Below are 15,602 nucleotides of genomic sequence, written 5' to 3' on the forward strand. Positions count from 1 at the left end.
AGAAAAGAAAGCAGGACAGAGCCAGGAATCAAGGGTAGAGTTTAGGTAGACAAAGAGAGAAGGGAAGGCATCCCCAGCACAAGGAGAAAATGCCAGGGATATGGGAACGGGCAGGGCTGGCTCTTTGGTTTGGGGAGGAGGGTGTACAGGTGGGAAGTGCTGAGAAAATCACATTGGCTGAATTGGAAGAGAGGAAGGAATGGGAACCAAGAGTTCCTGGAAGTCATTGTTGTCAAAACAGGCCTGGCACAGGCATTTTGTGTGTGTGTCTTCCTCGGTCACCTCTCGCTGGTGTTAGTCCGTCAGGGCCCGCGGGCTGGGTAAGCCATAGGAGGCAGGTACGGCATGCTGGGTCAGAAAGCAAAGCCTCGACTTCAAATGTGAAGGATGAATGAGTGAAAGGTGGTGTCTATGGTGGGATGAGGTTGCGGGTAGGGGACAATCGGTAAAAACGGACAGATTCTTCTCTAAAAGCTCTGGGGGATCCTGCTCTGGGACCTTCCTCTGAGTGAGCTAACTCGAGGAGAGGGGCGATCTCTGCCCTCGGGCTGAGACACCTCATGCCTTTGGCATTGGTGGTAATGCCCAGTTCAGATGGCACTGACCTGAGGCTCAGAGTCCACGGGGTGTTCAGGGAAGCAGCTGTTTGCCGGGTGGGTTTGGAGAGTTCGTGAGTCCATGGGACACACCTCTGTGGTGGCCCCCAAATATCTGAATCTTCTCAGTTCCTCTGCGAGCAGGAACTTGGAAGCACCCGTGGAACAGGGTACTTACTACTCTCAGGAAAGCTTCTGTTTCCACAGGCGGTCAAGGTCCGAGAAACCTGGATCGTTTAATTTTCATAAACACCTTGAGTAGAGTAGCATTACTTCCCTTTGACAGATGAGGACACACAGGCCACAAGAGACCATGCGACTCATCCAAGGTTATAGCCTATAAATGGAAGAGCTGGGATTTGAACCCAGCTGGCCTGGCCTGGAGCTTGGGCTCTTTCTAAAGCCTTCATCGCCTTCATCTCATTGCCTTTTCACTATAAGATAGTGTCACTGAAAGAATTTCCAGTGGCCCTTATTAGAGGCCAGGGTTCTGTCTTCATCTCCTTTGAGCCCAGGCACCCTGCGGGGTCTGTGCAGCCCAGCCAGCAGGTCCAGCAGCCACTTGCCCCTGGGTGGCTGCCCATCTCCTGCCATGCCCTGTGTCCTCTGGGCCTGGGGCTGTTGCTGTGGAACGGGGTGCCCCACCCCCATCCTCAGGACTGGGTGATTCCAGGAAGCAATAAGCCGCTGAGTGCTGTGGCCAGGGCTCCCCTCCCTAATCCCCAGACTGTCCGTGTTTATCCGATGGCCTCAGGTGGGGGTGTGGGCAGCCGATGAGCCAGTGGGCAGCTGCTGGGTTTGCTGGGCCAGCAGGATAGAGCAAGCCCCCGCCCGGACTACAGAGGAGCCGGGAGCCATGAGGGTGGCAGTGGGCATGCTCTGGCTCCTGGCCCTCGGGGGGCCCCCGCAGGCCTGGGGTGCCTGCCCCTCTCAGTGCAGCTGCAGCCTCCATGTCCTGAGTGATGGCAGCAAAGCCAGGTATGGCACTAGGGGTGCGGGGTGGGTCGCCCAGCCCCCAAGGCTTTACCAGGCTGGGCTGGGAGTGGCTGGATGCAGGGCCCTCGGATCGAGGCCGGGTGAAACCTCCAGCGCCCTGGCCCTCAAGGCCCGAGGGTCTTATGGGGCTGGTCTGCGCTGCGTTTTCTCCCAGTCAGCAGCAGGGTGGGGTGGGGGTACCAGGTACCTTTACACATGGGGCAGCGGTGGGGCACAGCTGTGCCAGCTCCAGGGAATCCTTCCTGAGTCTTCCTCCAGGATCCTATGGGAGGAAACCTCCTTAAGGGCACAGGAAGGCTCCCCCTTACCTCTTTCTTTTCCTCTCCTTCCTTCCTGCCCCACACCATCCTCTTTCTGTCTCCCCAGCCCCTTCTTTCCTAGGACTCTTTCTTTCTCTTGCCTCACCTCCCAGGGGTACCCAATCATATCCCAGGCATTTCTTACCGCACCACCCACGATGGGACCACCTGCTTGCTCACGCTCTTCCCACTGTGGGTCTCCCCTGGCCCAGCTCCCAGGAGCTTCAGCCTCGACCCCTTTTGATGGGCTCTCAGAAAGGCCAGGAGCGCCCATTCCATTGCAAGCAAGCCCCCCGCCATCCTCAGCCTCTTCTTTGACTTTCCCCATCACCTACCTGAGCCCTGAGAGCACCTCCATCCTCTCCTCCCATTCCTGGGACAGTCCCAAGGCCCCTGTGGTTTGTGGACCTTGCCCTTCCCCCACGGCTCATTCCCTGTCTCTCTTTGGCACTCTTTAAACTATCTTTTCTCTGACCTCTTCAGCCCATCCATTACTGACCACTGCATTTCCCAGCTTGCTCAGAGATTTCAGCCCCTGGTTTAGGGTCTTTCCTACCATTTTTCCAGTCATCTGGAATTTCATCCTCCCTTTCTCCCTTGTCTTAGTTGGGTGTTGGGGAGCCACTGATGGCTTCTGATCAGGGCAGCAATGTTATCAGTGTAACTCTTTCAATGATCTTAGCAATGGGTGTCAGGCTGACTGGGTGTGAGGGGAGGTAGAGAATGGAGCGGCACCCCCAAGAAAGGACACTCCATGTGGTCTAAAGAACAGAAAGAGCTTTATTTTTGGCCCAATCTGTGATGCTCCAACTCAGGTGGCTCATCAGAGGTAAGGATCTTCTCCCCAAGGGAAGCCAGGGCTAAGCCCCGAATAGGCCAGGAAGAGCCCATGGCCAAGGACAGTGTGACCAGGGTAACAGAGAGCCTCCCTTGCAACCCGCAGAGAGCACAGGGCTCAAAGTCACACAGCATCAGCGGCAGAGCTGGTCCTGGAACCCAGAGCTTCAGTTCCACTTCCAGAACTCTTCTTACCTGGTAATGCGCCGTGGGCAAGGACCAGGGAGGGCATCTGATAACAGGTTGACTTTAGGATGGAAAATGAAATTCTGAGGGCAGTTTCCAGGGCCCCTACCATCACCTAGTGGTTATGTCGCCTCTGAAGCCAGAGCTCTCATCATCAATTCTACCTGCGCAGAAGTCCCACAGCTGATAGGCACTGGCCCATCTGCACCTCCTATGAGGGGAATGAGGCCATGAAAGGCTGTAGGGGACCTTGAGATCCCCAGTGGACCTGAGGCCAGAGGCACAGATTGCACAGTCAGACCGAGGCTCCTTTTATGTCTTGGATGTCTTCTTCACCCCATCTCTAACCAGGGTCTCTCGGAGGGCCCAACCCTTACATCTGAGCACCTGGTGGATCTGCCTGTGCTCCACACTCCCCATCACGAACAGAGTGTGTTCATTTGTGGATCCTGGGGTTTCCTGGGGTGCGGGGAGGGGAAATCTGGGCATCTAAACTGATGTGTCCGCTTGTCCTTCGTGTCTGGTTTGCCCCACCAGGAGCCATGCTGTTGGCCTGTGCTGGGCTCTTATTGGTTTCTTTGATCCACCCGTTCACCGTTTTCTCCCTCTTCTCCCTTTTCCCATCAACTCCCTTCCTCCCACCTACATCCAGACCTTCCTCCCTGCAACACCCAAGCTTCTATTATCATTGAAGATATCGTTGCCTCCAATGCTTTTTCTTCCTTTGCTGGATTATAAACTGTAAGGGAACAGGGGTTTTGAGTCTGATATTCTTCTGAATTTCCACAGCACCCGTCACTCAGGAGGGGTTGCATGTATATATAAAGAATGAATATGAGTGGGTGGAAGTAACTGGGCCTTCTGTGGGCACTGTTGACAAAAACAAGCCAAGCCCGGCTGACTTTGAGTAGAGTATGCGAGCTGAGCTGAGGGATGCTGGTGGAGTGTGTGTGTGTGTGTGATGTCAGCAAGGATGATATGAGCAATGCATTATGACATCACAAGAGAACAACCACACTTAGCAAAGCTAAACAATACCCCCCTCCCCACTCCCGCCCCACCTCCTCCAGTGTGAGCATCCTCCAGATGAAACTGGGGCTGCACAAGGGCTGGGTCCCTCATGCCCAGCCTCCGAGTTTCATTCTCTTAAGAATCTTTCCCTTTTTACCGTATGTGCATGTGCTGCTCTCAGCGACAGCATGTAACCCAGTCCTGCATTGTCAGCTCCTTGAGGGCAGGGACTGCCTGCTGTTATCTCTCTATCCTCTGCTTTAGTGTCAAATTTAATAGGATGAGGTTTAAGAAGTCACTGTTTGGGCAGAAGGAGCATTGGAAGGGGCTGGTAAGACTGAACTGATGTACTTGCAGTGCTGGAATGCAGAAACTTACAACAGTGGTCAACAGCAACTGGGCTTCTACAGGTGACAGGTATGCAGAGCTGGTACACACATGGACTCGTTTAAACCCCCAAACCACCCTGTGAGGTGCAGCCCATTATTCTGGGGGAACTGAGGAAAATAGAGGTTACATAATATGCTCAAGGACACACAGCCAGCAAGCAAAGAGCCCAGGGCTGTAAAGTTCCAGCTTTTAAACACCTTGATCATCTCATGGTCCCTCAGTGTCAGGCGAGGCTCCACGCATCCCATGTATGGCTTCCATTTCTGATGCCATTGCTATATATCTTTTTTAATGAAGAAAAGCCAAAGCAGTCACAAAAACTGAGCTATAATTTAACAAAGGAACGCTTTTAACTCATAGATGCAATCTGACAATGCACAAGATGATCTCAGGATTTATAAATACTATTCATTCTTGGTGCACTGCAGGTGCTATGGGCTGTAAGGGGGCATAGCAATTCAAGCTTGAGGTCCTTCAGGCCAGTGGCCGAGACCAAACGGCACTCTTGGGACACTTGTGAAAGGCTCTGAAAGCAGGAAGCCCCCAAAGAGAAAACAGGAGGCGACTTGTTCCCAGCTCATCTCCAGGGAGCACTGCAGCCTGGGTTTGGTGTCCTGTATGAACATGCAGACCAGGGGGCCTCTTGAAAGGAGGTTGGATAAGGCGGGAATCTCAGACCCTACAAGACCTTTGCTCAAATACTCCCATTTCTGTAACCAGGACAGTGGTGTGCAACGACCCTGACATGACCCTGCCCCCAGCATCTGTCCCTCTGGACACCTCCAGACTGCGCCTGGAACGGACGGCCATTCGCAGGGTGCCTGGGGAGGCCTTCAAGCCGCTGGGCCGCCTGGAGCAGCTGTGGCTGCCCTACAACGCGCTCTGCGAGCTCAACGCTCTGATGCTGAGGGGCCTGCGCCGTCTGCGTGAGCTGCGCATGCCAGGGAATCGCCTGGTCACCTTCCCCTGGGCGGCGCTCAGGGACGCCCCCCAGCTGCGGCTGCTGGACCTTCAGGCCAATCGCCTCTCGGCTGTGCCTCCGGAGGCCGCGCGCTTCCTGGAGAATCTCACCTTCCTTGACCTTTCCAGCAATCAGCTGCTGAGGCTCCCGCAGGAGCTGCTCGCCACTTGGACTCACCTGCAGACGGGGCCCTTCCTTCCCGGCCACCACGCCAAGCTGGTCCTAGGTAAAAGATGGCATCCTTCACTTGGAACCACTTTGGTGAGCCTTGGGGTCTTAGGCAAGTTTACTAAAGCCTCTTCGAGTCTCAGTTCTTTACCTGGAAAATAGAAATCACACTTGCCTGCTGGGTTTGAGTGAAGTTTGAGTGAGAGGCACACACTGGTAAGTGGGTTTAGGAGCTCCAGCTCCCAACCAGACTGCTGCAGTGAAGATTCCAGCTCTGCCCCTTTCCCCTGTCCCATGAGGGGCTGGGAATCATGGTGGGGCCCTGGCAGAAAGTGGGTGGTGAGGAGTGGGTGGGTAGCATCAGAAGAGAGGCGTCCTGGCAGATGGCCCTGGAGCATGCCTTTCTCACGTGGGGTCCAGCCCTGGGGGCTGGAGCAATCTTAGAGCCGTTTGGGGCAGCTCCTGCCCTGAGGCCTGGGACAGTCTCTCAAGGAGGAAATACTTAGACACCTCACTTCCTGGATGTGGGGCAGGGAACAGCAAACCCCATTCCAGCTTCATCCACCCTACAGACTTTCTTACCTGATAAAGGATATTGTATAGGGTAGTACTCACATGGAAAGATATTGTTTATTTGAAAATCAACTTTGAATATCCTTTAACTACATATATATATATACACATTTTTTGTGTACATATATATATTTTTTATGTGTATATATATTTATTGTTATGCCCTCTTCTGATTATAATTCCTTCTCCCCCTCCTAAAAGGTAGCCACTGTTACATTTATTTTCATGTTCCCTTTTACAATACATTTACATACACATGCATATACAAACATATATGTACATAGAAATTTTAGCTGTGTGTTTTGCATAAAATTTCATCATATTATTGTATCAACCAGCACTTTTTTGCCCAGCAATATGTCTTGGATCTTTGTAAGATACTATAAACGGATAAACTTCATTTTTTAAAACTCTGGCATAATATTGCATCGTACAGTTATACTACAGTTTATTTAGCCATTCCTTCTTTTATGGGCCTTTAGATTGTTTCCATTATTTTGTTAACACCTGTTACGCCACAGAGAGCATTCTTGACAATGCATCCTTGTGCACCGAGACAAACGTTTCTCTAGAATGGGAAGTGAGAAGTGGAATCGCTGGGTCATGGAATGTGCATGTTAAATGTTTTAATATTAATCATAGTTTCTAAAGTGCCAGTTCTTACCCCCCACCAGTAGTGTGTGCGACCACCTGTGCTTGTGTTCAGTCTGCAAGCTTATTTGGGTCCCAGCGAATGTGTGGGCTCCATTCTAAGTGCTGGGGATACAGCATTGAACAAGATGGATGAACATCTATTCCCTTATGAAGCTGACAATTAAAGTGGTCAGAATGTTTAACTTTTGCCAATCTGACTGGTGAAAGTTTCATTGTCCTTTAACTTTCCCATTTGCATTAATTCTTTGGGGACTCTGTTGTAGTAGATGAAGTCAGATAGCTCACCACTAGAGCTGGGCAGACTCTTGGGGTGCAGATGCTTCATGAAATGCATTTAACCAGTGACACAGGATAAACAGTCACCAGGATGGGATGGGAGTGGGGATTAGGAGAGGAACTGGTGCCTTCCCAGCTAGTGCTCTAAAGGACCTGAGAGTCATGGGTCTGAATCTATCTTCCCCAACCCTTGACGTTTCCCTTTCCAAATGTATCAAATACATGTATGTAAATACACAATCTACTATTTATTAGACACTATCAAATTTAATAACAATCTGTGGAGGATAGAAAGGATATCACATTAAAGGCATTCATTTTGTATTTAGAAATGCAAACACGAAAAGGAATTATGTCTTAGAATTGAGGACCCACGATACCTCTCTATATATTGAAGCTTCTTTGACAGGGTAGGTGCAGTGACCTGCTTTCAGCTCTATATGTTCAGTTTTAAAGTAATGAGGGCTGGGGATGTAACATGAGATTTGATTTCCTGTCATCCTCACTCCTGTCTTTTTGAGCCTGTGTCAAAGGGACTGTGGCTTAGAACACCCACCCTCTTTGCTGGGGTGATGCTGAAAGTGCCGCTTACACTGGGAGGACAAGGGTCAAGGGTCAGGGATTGAGAATTCCTTGGCTGTCCAGTGGTTAGGACTCCATGCTTCTGCTGCAGGGGGTGCTGGTTTGATCCCTGGTAAGGAAACTAAGAACCTGCAAGCTGCAAGGTGCCCCCCACCCCCGAAAAAAGAAAAGCTGTCATGAAGCGTTTCTAGAAATGGATTCTGACATTATTGCGGAAATACCCACTGCCTGGCCAGTAGCCTGAGAGGATCAGTCCAAGAGTGGCCACAGTAACTGCCATTTTTGTCAGTATGCTGTATGGCTTACCCAATGCTTAATATGATTTATCTTTATTTATGCTTATAGCCACCAAGAAAGGGGAGTAATGCTGTCATTCTAGATGAACCAGGCTTAAGGTTGTAGTGAAGCAAGGAGCTGGGTCTGGAGGCCAGTTCTGCTGACTCTGAGCTCACAATGTGCCTTGTCCTCCCTTGGGGAGAAGGGGAGCTGGGCCTGGGGATCTGAATATCTAGGGCTCACCTCTCACCTTCCCTCTCTTCCCTGCAGGACTGCAGGACAACCCCTGGGTGTGCGACTGCCGACTCTATGACCTGGTCCATTTCCTGGAAGGCTGGGCCCCAAACCTGGCCTTCATCGAGGCCAGGCTGAGGTGTGCCAGCCCGCGCAGCCTGGCCGGAGTGGCCTTCAGCCAGCTGGAACTGAGGAAGTGCCAGAGTCCGGAGCTCCGTCCGGGGGCAGCCAGCATCAGGTCCCCTTTGGGCAGTGCCGTATTGCTACGTTGTGGGGCCACCGGGGTCCCTGGGCCGGAGATGAGCTGGAGTAGAGCCAACGGGCACCCTCCCAATGGCACAGGTGTGTGAGCTACAGGGACTGCCGTGCTGAGATTCCCAGACTGGGGGGGGGGGGGTGGGTCAGCATCCCACATGGGTGGGGAGGGGGGTTCAGGTTTGCCAGGGAGAGGGAGATAGGCTAAGCAAAGCTCTTTACCCCCATCTTTTCTGAGTGGAGACGCTGGGCATGGGAACAGTGGCTTCAGGGATAACGCTGGATCTCAACCCATCCTGTCATATTCTGCCAGCCACTCTGTCAGAGACGCGGGGCCCACCCCGAGAGGAACAAAATGCTGGCCTTTGGGTAGAAGATGCCATCTTAGTGTATGTAATATTGATAGTAAGTTTCCAAGCTGTAAATATGAAGCCAGCACCACCAGAAGTAATTAATGCTAGGCGTTACTATCTGTTGAGCTCTTCATGTGTTAAATGTGTTATGCACATGATATCAGTGAATTTTAAAAAACAAACTGATTATTCTTCTATTTTGCATATAAGTAGACTGAGGCTATATGCTTGGTCCACATCACACAGCTAGTATAAGGGGGAACTGGGATGCCCTAGCCTGTGCCCTTTTTGCTGTGTAGACAAAGGTGGTTCCTCCCTGGCATTAGGCTTGGCGGTTTGCAGGAGTCATAGCCCACCTACATGCAGAAAGAGGGTGGAGGAGGAATAATTTCTTGGCACCTGACCAGAACATCCCCTGTCCCTCCCAGCTTTCTTCTGTGTTTCCCCCAACTAGGTTGCTCTAGGACTGTGGGCTTGAAATCAGTGTACAAACAAAATTACGTAAGGAGCTCCACTAATGTAAGACAGAAAGTTGGAGATGCTGTGATTGAAGTGGCAGTGGGGCCGGGCAGGTGTGTGCAGAGTAATTCCAGCTGGGCCTCTGCCTCAGGTTCATTCAACCCACCATATCCCCAAAGCACCAGCCTGCACCCCCCGCAAGGGTCAGCTCTGCAGAACTCGAGGCTTGAAAGACATAGCTGGAACATCTCAGATCTAGAAGGCTGGCCATTCGTAGACTCTGCCTCAGCCCGGTCTCCCCAAATTTGAGCCCAGGTGATCTCCATCCCCTTGGCAAATCTAAGAAAAGTTCATTGACGCCCAGTCTGTTCTCGGGATAACAGGGTATTCGGCAGAATGAACAGAGTCCAGGGGCTGTGAACTTGGCCCTGGAAGGAAGCTTGGGGCAGATGGGCCTGTTCATTCTCCTACACGTGCCTCTTTCCCTGCAGTGCACCAGGAAGTCTCCAGTGACGGCACGAGCTGGACTCTGCTGGGCCTGCCTGCTGTGTCCCACCTTGACTCTGGAGACTACATCTGCCAGGCCAAGAACTTCCTGGGAGCCTCAGAGACTCTTATCTCCCTAGTCGTCACTGAGCCCCAGGCATCCACGGAACACAGTGGGGGCCCAGGGGCGCTGTGGGCAAGGACAGGTGAGGGGGTGGCAGCTGCCGCGTACAACAAGATGGTGGCCAGGCACGTCCCCCACATCCCTGAGCCTGCTGTCCCGCCCACTGGGCCCCCTGTGCCCAACACGAAGGAGCAACTGATCCTCCAGCACTTCCAGATGGGGGGCCCAGGAGGGCCCTCGGATGTGGAGGCCGGACCCCAGGAGGCCCACATGGTGAGCTCTCTCAAGGTGGTGGGGGACACGTACCAGAGCGTGACCTTGGTGTGGAAGGCCCCCCAGGCTGGGAACACAACTGCCTTCAGCGTCCTGTATGCAGTCTTTGGGCAGCGTGACATGCGGCGGGTGATTGTGCAGCCTGGGAAAACCAGTGTCACCATCCATGGGCTGGTGCCCAAGATCAAGTACGTGGCGTGTGTCTGCGTGCGGGGCCTGGTGCCCCAGAAGGAGCAGTGTGTCATCTTCTCCACCGACGAGGTGGTGGATGCCGAGGCCACCCAGCGGCTCATCAATGTGGTGGTGATCAGCGTGGCCGCCGTCATCGCCCTGCCGCTCTCGCTGCTCGTCTGCTGCGGTGCTCTCCAGAGGCGCTGGCGCAAGTGCCGCACCAGGGGCTCCGCCGAGGGCACAGGTGCCTACGTCAACCTGGAGAGGCTGGGCCACAGCGAGGACGGCTCGGAGGAGCTGTCCCAGCACAGCCTCAGTGAGGCCGACAGGCTCCTCTCCGCCCGCTCCAGCCTGGACTCTCAAGCCTTGGGCGTCAGGGCAGGCAGACGGATCAACGAGTACTTCTGCTGAGGGCTGTGATCTCCCCGTGCACACAGATGCCTGCACACCTGCTCCCAACCACTCTCCTTCTTCTACGTCTACGTGCTTACCCTGACACCTGAGTCCATGCTCACCCACGCTTACCCACTTGGGTACCTGCTTATCATTTACACACAACAACAGCAACAACAGCTAACACTTATATAAGCACTTGCTATGTGCCAGGAAGTGTTCTAAGTGCTTTATATACCTTAACTCATTTAATTCTCACGACAACCTTTTGCAGCAGGCACCACTCTTCTCCTAGCTTACCTGGAGAAGGAACAGGGGGAGTAAGTAATTTGTCTGTATCAGTCAGTTTGTCTGCATAACAAATAAAGGCAAAATCTCAGTGGTATACCGCAACAAGCACTTATTTTAACACAATCCACAGATCAGTGGGTTGATTGGGGTGGCTCTGCTCCACGTGTCCTACTTGGGGCCCAGGATGGAGAGTCATTGGCTACCTGGGGCAGGCTTCTTTCATGGAGATGTCAGATGATATCAGAGAAATGAGCAAAAACATGGGATGCCACTTAAGCTCCTTAACACTGCCATTTCTGCCCATATTCTACCTGCCAAAGCAAGTCTCATGGCCAAAACTAAGCTTTTAACAGGGCAGGAAAGGACAGCTCTCCCATGGTGGTGATGGTGGGGCAGGACATAATTTGCTGAGCAGTGATCTAATCTGTGTTGCACACAAGCACACAGTTAGGAAGTGGCAGCTCTAGAATTTGGACAACACACTAGGTTCCAGAGTTGGTAGTCCTTTCTACTTTCCTATACTGCATCTTGATTCCATTTATGCTACTCGTAGGCACTCACATGTGATCTCTTTATGCGTTTGCCACGTTTGTAGAGTCACATATATACACATGCAGAGACCCTTACTGTGGACACATAGATTCTCACATTTTTTTCTCTGGATGCCATTCTCCCTAGAGATAATCATCTTATCTTCAGTAAATTCTAGGGGTTTGGCTGATGCCCAGGAGACTACTGTTCATTTACTCTCAGAATGTCAGACTGGCGGGATCTTAGAGACTCTCCGTGGCAGGTGGCACAGTACATCCAGTGCTGTGTGGCACACAGCTCACCTCTGTCCCCGTGTAGCAGCATTTGTGATTCTAACTGAAACTTACCTGGGTTCCTGAGGGTGTCTCAGAGCCTTCTGAGTCACTTGGTAAGCCACTTCAAAGGAGGATTCCTGTTCAGTTTGCTTACAGCTAGGAGACCTCTGAGATGTCGTCTCTGCGCACCGGAGAAGGTAGACATTCCCAGCAGAAGGGCCAATGTTCTGTCTTGTCTGCAGGACTGGCTTCTAATGAAGAGAGCATCCAGGCTGTTTGGTTCCAGGCCTTTGGGTAACAACTGAGGAAATTTGGGAACAGCAAGTGATGCAAGGAAGTTATCTTGCTAGTGTCACCTGAGACCCCATATTGTCTTGAATATTTGCTAAATATAAAAACCAGTGTGATGCAGTGGTATCTAAAGTTATTGTACTTCCTCTCACATTTACAAAAGACCTTACAACAGATGACCTTACAATGTATTTTCTTGTTCTCTCTCATTCTGATCTTCACAACAACCTGTTTTGAAGGTTGGGCTATTTGATTTTACAGACAGAAGAACTGAAACCCAAAGAGCTGAATAATTTATAGAGGACAGTGATGGATTTTCTTGGAGGATCTGAGTCTTTTTTTTTTTTTTAATGTGGTTGTTATATTTTATTTTCCAAGTAATACTGATTAAAAATATTTACACACCTACTTTTAAGTCCACAGTTTAGCACTCTTATTTGTATGGCTTTAAAAGTTATAGCACAAGACCTTTACATTAAGGATTGGGGAAAAAGATTCATTCAAAACAAAGCCTAATATATTATATACATGGTTTTCTCTGTACTTTATTTTAAATACATTAATTTTTAAATGATGCTCATCTTTTTTTCATCTGGTGGTAAACTAAAATACTAGTGCAACTTTTCATCAAAATAAACTTTACCACAGATATAAATGAATTTTCCCAATTGAAAATGGCCCTTCATCTGCCATTAAATGAAATTTCTCAACCTAACTTAAGTGAAAAAGAATTGGTAGCTGTCAGTATAAGAAAAATATATATAGCATCACCTACATTGCTCCTTACAACACAAACTTTGAAAGAACCAGAGATGCTTTATAGAAGTTTAGTTGGTTTTGAAAAGGCACGTGGGTGTAGGTTTTTTTTTTTTTTTTTAATTCTAGAAATTTGCCACCATCACTCTGTTTCTGTTGCAGAGATGACATCTGAGACTACCAGGGTAGACAAGAATGTTGTTCAAACTAAAAAAAGCCAGAAGCCAAAATTTTAACTGCACAGTAACAATGCACTTTTCTTCGTGCAGCCTTGAGTTTCCTATGAAATCAAATTTTCTAACATGCATTAGAATACATAAACTTGTATTCTAATGATTTTAACATTCGATTTTACAATTTAAAAAAAAAAATTGAGGAAGGATGTGACTGAGGAAAGAGAGAAGGGAGAACCCTTACCACAATGAAAATAGATACATTCGTACCCAACTATATAATAAGAATATAATCCATTTAAGTTTTCCAGAAATATACTTCTCAAAGCTTCCCATTCACTTATGAGAAAGATCCCTCCTCTGTGGCATCATGTGGGGGAAAATCAGTTTCTTTCAATAGAAACAGTTCAGCACAACAGGAAAGAGTTTCACTTTGGTCCACATGTCTGTTAGCTTAAGGACAGTCACACTGCCCACCATCAGTTCAAAAACTCAACACATAAATTTAAAAATATATTCATTTGTTATTTCATTCTAAAACTGGCATAGGTGTTCTGTTCTCATTTCCTGCCTTTTCAGCTTGGGAATCCACTGTTGATTTGGTGTCTAAACCCTCAGCATCTTCGTGATCTTCTCTGGCCGCCTCAGCAGCATCTGCTTGGGTAGGCTCTCTCTCCCCTTGGTTCATGATTTCAGGGGTCACTTGATCCAAGTCGGCTTCTAGAAGCTCAGTTTGTACTTCCACTGGCATCTGATTTACCCGTTCGACATGCAGCTCCTCTACACGTACTTCGGTACCTTCTTCAGTCTGAATCCGACCCACTTCTAGATAACTTACCTGGACCTGCTCTGGAAGCTCACTCATATGTGAATCGTGCATTTGGCTGTCCTGAAGCAGATCTGGATGGACCTGTTCCACAGTCACTTGTGCTGAATCCACATGAATCTGAAGCAATGGTAACATGTGCACCTTCCCAACTTGTTCTATAATAGTCATTGATGTCACAGGTTCAGTTTGCACACGTGTTTCTACTGAAAGAACTTCTTCAGTTACTAGACGCTCTGAAATATTATGAGTATCACTGAGATGCCTCCTTAATTCATTTCCTTGCATAAACCACAAGTCACACAAAGTACAATGGCTGGGTTTGTCTCCAGTGTGTATTACCAAGTGATCTTTGAACTGGTCCCAGCTGTTAAACATACTGTTACAGACCTGACATTCATAAAGCTTCTTTCTTCCCTTTTATGCCCCCACTCCAGTTTGGCACGCAGTCAGGTGACATTTGAGGGTGCTATTTCTAGCAAATCGTTCATGACAATTTGGACATTCAAAAGGTTTTTCACCTGAGTGCTTTCGAAGATGTTCTTTAAAATGTCCAAAGTGGTCAAACTGTTTCTCACAGTACTGACATATGTGTATTTTTTTCCCAGTTCTTTGCTTCTTACTGACTCCACCTTCTTCAAGGTGGTAACAACTGAGGTGCTGTTTCCATGCGCTCTGCCGAAGATATCTTTTATTGCATATTTCACACTTGAAACTCTCAGTGGAGTGTGATTTCACGTGTTCCTGTTTGCTTGTGGGGTCAGATGCACAGCCGTCTTCATCTTTAATCTGCCCTTTTCTATCAGCTTGACGGTACTTGCTGGTAATATCCGCCAACAGTGCCAGAGCGGAATCATCAGACGAACCTGTGCTCTGAACGTACTTTATGGACTGCTTGGCCGCAGCCACTTCCTCTCACGTTTCGATGCCTTCATCTTCCACTTCGATTGTGCCTTCAGCAATCTCCACCTCAATTTCAACAGGTTCAGATTCTGCAGATGGCAACGACTCAGTGATAACATTTGAAGTTTCTGCAATCTTTCTTTTTTTTGCTTCACTTTTTCCTGTGGTATTTTCCTCTAGTGGAGCTGAGTTTTCTTTGTTCCTGACTTCAAGGGCTTTGATAGCTTCTAGCATTTGTAAAAACTCTGCTGCTTTCCATACATCATTGGCTTCTTCTTCTCCTTGTATCATTAATTTTGCTGTATATGTGAACTCAAATGGCAAAAGGCCATTTTACTAACACCTTCTATCTCCACCAAAGGTTCCTGAGTAAACTCTTGAAAAAATTTGTAGAAGAACTTGCTGCAAGCAGCCAAAACAGCCTTGTGGGCCTTAAAATGGTGTCCGTCGACAATCAGGGTGATGTCAGTGAACCGGTCCTGCTCTCGCTGCTCATTCAATCGGTCCAGGATCATCTTATGATGCTCAGGGAACTCCTGAAGGCATTCCATCGTCTCCTCGGCCTCCATGGCCGGCGAGCTGCTCTAGTTGGAGCCGGGAGACGCGAGCTGGAGCGGGGTGGGCGCCGCGCCGGAGGCTCCGGGCGCCGGGGCGCGCGAGTCCGGCAGGGGAGGAGACCCGACCGCCGCCGCGGCCCCCTAGCGGCCCGCCAAACGCTTCGGCCCGGCCCTGGCTCCCGCCGCCCAGGGACCCGGTCCGGGCCGCGGCCCGCAACGTCTCCCGGGTCGCCTCTCCCTCCCGCGCCCTCCCTCTCCAGGATCTTTGATAACGTTCTGGCCAGGCTGAGGGTCTGTATTCAGTATCGATCTCTGCAGCGTGACTCACAGCAGGTTTATTATGGAAATGGATTTTTTCGAGCTACTGAAACCTGGGATCAGAACAACGAGAGCACCAGTGCACATGAATGTGGGATTTCCATATGTGGCTGTTTCCTGCCCATCAC

The 15,602-nt window shown here is 49.9% G+C and overlaps 2 protein-coding genes across 2 annotated transcripts; one reads left to right on the forward strand and one right to left on the reverse strand.

Annotated features, from left to right (window-relative positions):
* The first annotated feature begins 1,340 nt into the window (after window positions 1-1,340).
* Window positions 1,341-10,571, forward strand: LRIT1 (leucine rich repeat, Ig-like and transmembrane domains 1). Its single transcript, XM_057737201.1, has 4 exons — window positions 1,341-1,574; window positions 5,036-5,502; window positions 8,076-8,381; window positions 9,598-10,571. The coding sequence occupies exons 1-4, from the start codon at window positions 1,453-1,455 to the stop codon at window positions 10,569-10,571; spliced, it is 1,869 nt and encodes a 622-aa protein (XP_057593184.1). The 5' UTR covers window positions 1,341-1,452.
* A 2,279-nt stretch (window positions 10,572-12,850) lies between these two features.
* Window positions 12,851-15,168, reverse strand: LOC130853960 (zinc finger protein 131-like). Its single transcript, XM_057736452.1, is given in 2 exon segments — window positions 12,851-14,916; window positions 14,919-15,168. Coding segments are annotated over 2 exon segments (1,767 nt in total). The 3' UTR covers window positions 12,851-13,399.
* Between the last annotated feature and the right edge of the window lie 434 nt (window positions 15,169-15,602).

Source organism: Hippopotamus amphibius, chromosome 5 (genome assembly GCF_030028045.1).
Source record: "Hippopotamus amphibius kiboko isolate mHipAmp2 chromosome 5, mHipAmp2.hap2, whole genome shotgun sequence".
In the NCBI taxonomy this organism is placed as follows: domain Eukaryota; kingdom Metazoa; phylum Chordata; class Mammalia; order Artiodactyla; family Hippopotamidae; genus Hippopotamus; species Hippopotamus amphibius.

Coding starts and splice junctions, on each gene's coding strand:
- LRIT1 (XM_057737201.1), top strand. CDS start 1,453: ATGAGGGTGGCAGTGGGCATGCTCTGGCTCCTGGCCCTCGGGGGGCCC. Junction 1,575..5,035: donor AGTGATGGCAGCAAAGCCAG/GTATGGCACTAG, acceptor TTCTGTAACCAG/GACAGTGGTGTGCAACGACC. Junction 8,382..9,597: donor GCACCCTCCCAATGGCACAG/GTGTGTGAGCTA, acceptor CTTTCCCTGCAG/TGCACCAGGAAGTCTCCAGT.